The sequence below is a fragment of the Pleurodeles waltl genome, chromosome 3_1, assembly GCF_031143425.1.
Source record: "Pleurodeles waltl isolate 20211129_DDA chromosome 3_1, aPleWal1.hap1.20221129, whole genome shotgun sequence".
NCBI classification, from domain to species: Eukaryota; Metazoa; Chordata; class Amphibia; order Caudata; family Salamandridae; genus Pleurodeles; species Pleurodeles waltl.
The window spans coordinates 1,844,916,432-1,844,920,302 of record NC_090440.1 but is presented as its reverse complement, the minus strand read 5'-3'; the positions used below and the strand labels follow the sequence as shown (position 1 = coordinate 1,844,920,302).

At 47.0% G+C, this 3,871-nt stretch overlaps 1 protein-coding gene across 1 annotated transcript; it reads left to right on the top strand.

Annotated features, from left to right (window-relative positions):
• Positions 1 to 858: 858 nt before the first annotated feature.
• LOC138283624 (putative nuclease HARBI1) lies at positions 859 to 1,959 on the top strand. Its single transcript, XM_069221562.1, has 2 exons — positions 859 to 1,321; positions 1,586 to 1,959. Exons 1-2 carry the CDS (start codon positions 859 to 861, stop codon positions 1,957 to 1,959), a joined length of 837 nt encoding a protein of 278 aa, XP_069077663.1.
• Positions 1,960 to 3,871: the final 1,912 nt, after the last annotated feature.

The following is a 3,871-nucleotide window of genomic DNA, read 5'->3' as shown; positions in this document are numbered from 1 at the left end:
TGCATGCCAATGTGCATTCACATTCACCATCAAACACCACCTGAAATGTGGGACAAAGGACGTTGCACTGACCTGTTGCCCTGGAGCACCATACAACCGCCCATAAATGAGTAGGACCCCTTCCACCAGTTGATCCAGCTCCTCAGCTGTGAAGGCTGGAGCCCTATCCCTGCAGAGAGTGACATTGTGGCTCCAAGATTCAGGACACAGCAGCACATGAAGTGGTGGTCTTTCTTGCCCGAATGGCAGGAGTCAAGTGAGCTTGTCCAGACAAAATGGTGGTTACAACCGCAGCGGTCATGACCGTCAGCGCCGGCGGTGATCGTCATTGGTCCCAGTTTCCCATAGATGTCAATGTTAACCAATTAGTAGTTGCGCGTCGGTTCTGACCACCAACCGCCATGATAACAGCTGCTGTCTAAATGAGGTCACTTCCATTTTTCTTATGCATGCAGGACTGGCGGATGCCATTTTAGTATGTTACATGACTGTCCTGGGTTCACACTGCAACATTACCTGCATATCATCACAAAATGATTCATGTAGGTCACATTTTGTGAACAATCACATATGTAGTGGGTGTCAGGTGACATTACCACACTTTTCACTACTTGTATTTGTATTGACAATCCGTGTGGTGGAAAGTCAATTTTTACATGTCCTGTACACAGGTATGGCATTATGTGGCATTGCCTGAGTAAAAATGGAGTATAGATTAATGTGTCTTTCCACAACATGACAGTCAACTTACATGACCAATACTTCATGATTGTCTGAAGTCATACTTGGTTCACAGCGTAGTGAGATGTGCCCAGATTGTTGTTTGTATCCCTGCTTAGATACCGCCAAAATGGAGTGATGAGGAATGCACCAGTTTACTGGCCCCTAGTAGATCTTGAAACCATGAAAGAGTGTCACATCATCATGACCTATCGGCTGAACCGTGTGCCCATCAAGGAACTGGTTGCCCAGTTGGAGCTAGACCTCCTGCCGGCTTTGAGAAATCCCCATGCCATCTCTCCAACAGTCCCGGTGTTGGCAATCCTACATTTTCTGTCCAGTCGCTTATTTCAGGTGACTGTGGGACTGGCTGCAGAGATGTCACAGCCCAAGTTCAGTAAAGTGTTACAGAATGTACTGGATGCCCTACTCAAACTTGTGAACAGTTACATAAGGTTCCCACCACGTGCTGAATTGCCCACTGTTAAAGCAGTGTTCTACAATATATCACATATCCCACATGTAATAGGGGCCATTGATTGGACTCACATTGCCTTGGTACCTCAGAGGGCCAATGAACTGGTCTACAGAAACCAGAAAAGTACATATTAGCTCAATGTACAAGTGTGTTTTTTTCTGGCGAGTACATAACACATGTAACAGTGAAATTCCATGGTTCAATACATGATTCCTACGTTCTTAGGATCAGCAGTGTCCATGCATTGATGTTACAGCTACAGGGAGAAAGGGCCTGGCTAATAGGTATGTGTACTGCTCTCCATGTCAGATGTTTGATATCCCTTCCTACATAGTCTGTACTATGCCTAACATTGTTACCTATTGTCATATCTCCTTTTCCACACAGGTGACTCTGGATACCCCAACCTGCCCTGGCTCCTGACACTTGTTAGACAACTTACTACAGAAGGGGAGAACAGGTACAATGAGGTATGTGGGTGGATGAGGCGGATGATTGAGATGACTTTCGGCCTCTTGAAAGCTAGATTTTGTTGCCTCCATGTGTCCGTTGGTGCCCTACAATACCGATCAGGGAAAGTCTGCAAGATTGTGGTTGCATGCTCCATGCTCAATAATCTGGCCTTCAGAATACACGTCACACTGTTGGAGGTGGGGGACATTGATGCTGGAGCAGTGGTTGAGGCCGTTAACTCTGATACTGAGAAGGCAGATGAGGCACATGACAAAAGAACTGACCTGATTCGTCACTACTTTCGATGATAAACAGGTATGTTTGATTGGGATATTATGTGCACTTGGACTATGTATTGGTAAAGCTAGTCTGTACTCAGATTTTGCATGAATCAAGGAGACTACTGCCTTCCATCTTGATTTTCAACCCTGAAAGGTAGCTGACTTATCATAAGGGGTAGTATAAATGCATTGCTGCCAATGACATGTGTGAAATGCTGGTGCCATAACAAAACATCCTTATGGTTGTATTGAAGGTTTTGGATCATCAGTCTGACTGTTGGATAAATGTAAAGGGAACTTATCAATCTTGTCCTGCTGTGCAGGCCTATCATGCTGCATTGTCAACTGCTGTGTGGAAATTACCTGTTCCTGACTACTCAAGGAGGTGATCGGTAGAGGATGTCACCTATGTGAAATGTTTACTTTATTACACATTTGTGTGAGTGACAATGCAGGCCCTTGCATATGTGGTACCACAGCTGCTGGGGCAATCATCCTGTGTTTGTGTTCTATTGCTCTTGATATATGGATATGGACTACATGCCTTACAACATTGAGCCTTATTCCATGTCATTTACCCTCTTCAGGTCACATGTCTGTTTGTAAGCTGATTACTGATATGCCTTTTGGCACCCTTGACATTGGATGTTACTACAATATGGATGTACTCACACACCCACTGGAGATTCCTACTACATCTGTCACTTTGACATTCTTGTAGTGCTGACATGTGTATTTGATGGTTGCTTGTAAACAGAAAGGCCACTTTAAGCAATGAAGACTCATGCACCATGACTTATGGTAATTAGTGTTCATTGAGTGTTTTACATCGCAGTCCAAAGGAATAAAGACTTGGTTTAGGTGAAGATCAGAGTGGGTGGTCCAGCTGGTTGTTTCACAGGTCCTGTATCCATTAGCTTTGGGATGATGGGAACGTGGGATTGAACAGCCTACAGGGTGTAACATTGGCACACAAGGGTGACAGTTCAGGAGAGGGATCACTTCCTGGTGGGGGATTGCCCTTTGCCTAAGGTCCTGCAGGATGTCTGGATCGCTGACCTCTTTTACAGGGGGTCCCTCAGCTGCAGGGGTAGGCGTGCTGGTGACCTGTGGGTCCTCCTGCTTGGCCTCCATTCCAGTAGCAGGTGCTGATCTAGAAGGCAGTGGTGTTGTGTCACTACTGGATGCAGCCTGCTGTGGGGTGGAGGATGTACGTAGGATGGTGTTGAGTTCCTTGAACTTCCCTAGCATGGAGACCACGATGGCACTGAGTACCTGCCACTTCTGCATGGCCTCCTGATGGAATTCCCACTACAGCCTTTGGGTCTGCTGCAAGGTGGTGAGTATCTGGCCCCTCTTGTCATGGGATTGCTGGTGGGCTCCCAGGACTCTGGAGAAGGCCTCCTGGCCAGACGTGTCCTGTTGCTGCATTGTCCTTTGGCCCATGATTGCCCTTCCACTGACCCTTGCCCCCTGTGCCTATGCCCCCTCTCACTGACACCAGGACCATCATTGTCTTGGGATTGCAATGTTGACTCATGCCCCTGTGCTGTGAGGCACACTGATGTGACCTTGGGACAAAGGTTTGGGAAGGTGGGCTCTGCTGTGCAATGAAGGCCACAGGGGTGGTGGTTTCAGTTGTGGGCAGGGTGAGGCTGGTCGTGGTGGACTGACCACTCATGCCTGATGGGCCAGGTACATCACCGCTATCCAGACATCCAGGAGATTCCTCCTCTACTCGGCCTGCTTCCAGGGCTGGGCTTTATGTCACTGGCATCCTCTGCTGTGTACAAAAACTGGCAAATCATTAATTGAAATAAATGCACATTCTAGTTGTGTACTTGAGAAAGTTGCGGGTGCTCATACACTAAAACACATCGTTGCCATGATGTGTAATGCCGGATTGCTAATGATCAAACCAGTAATTGAAACAAAACCC

Excerpts from the sequence above, each read along its gene's own strand:
- LOC138283624 (XM_069221562.1), top strand. The coding sequence starts at position 859 with ATGAGGAATGCACCAGTTTACTGGCCCCTAGTAGATCTTGAAACCATG. Across the intron at positions 1,322-1,585 it reads GGTCTACAGAAACCAGAAAA|GTGACTCTGGATACCCCAAC; the intron begins GTACATATTAGC and ends TTTTCCACACAG.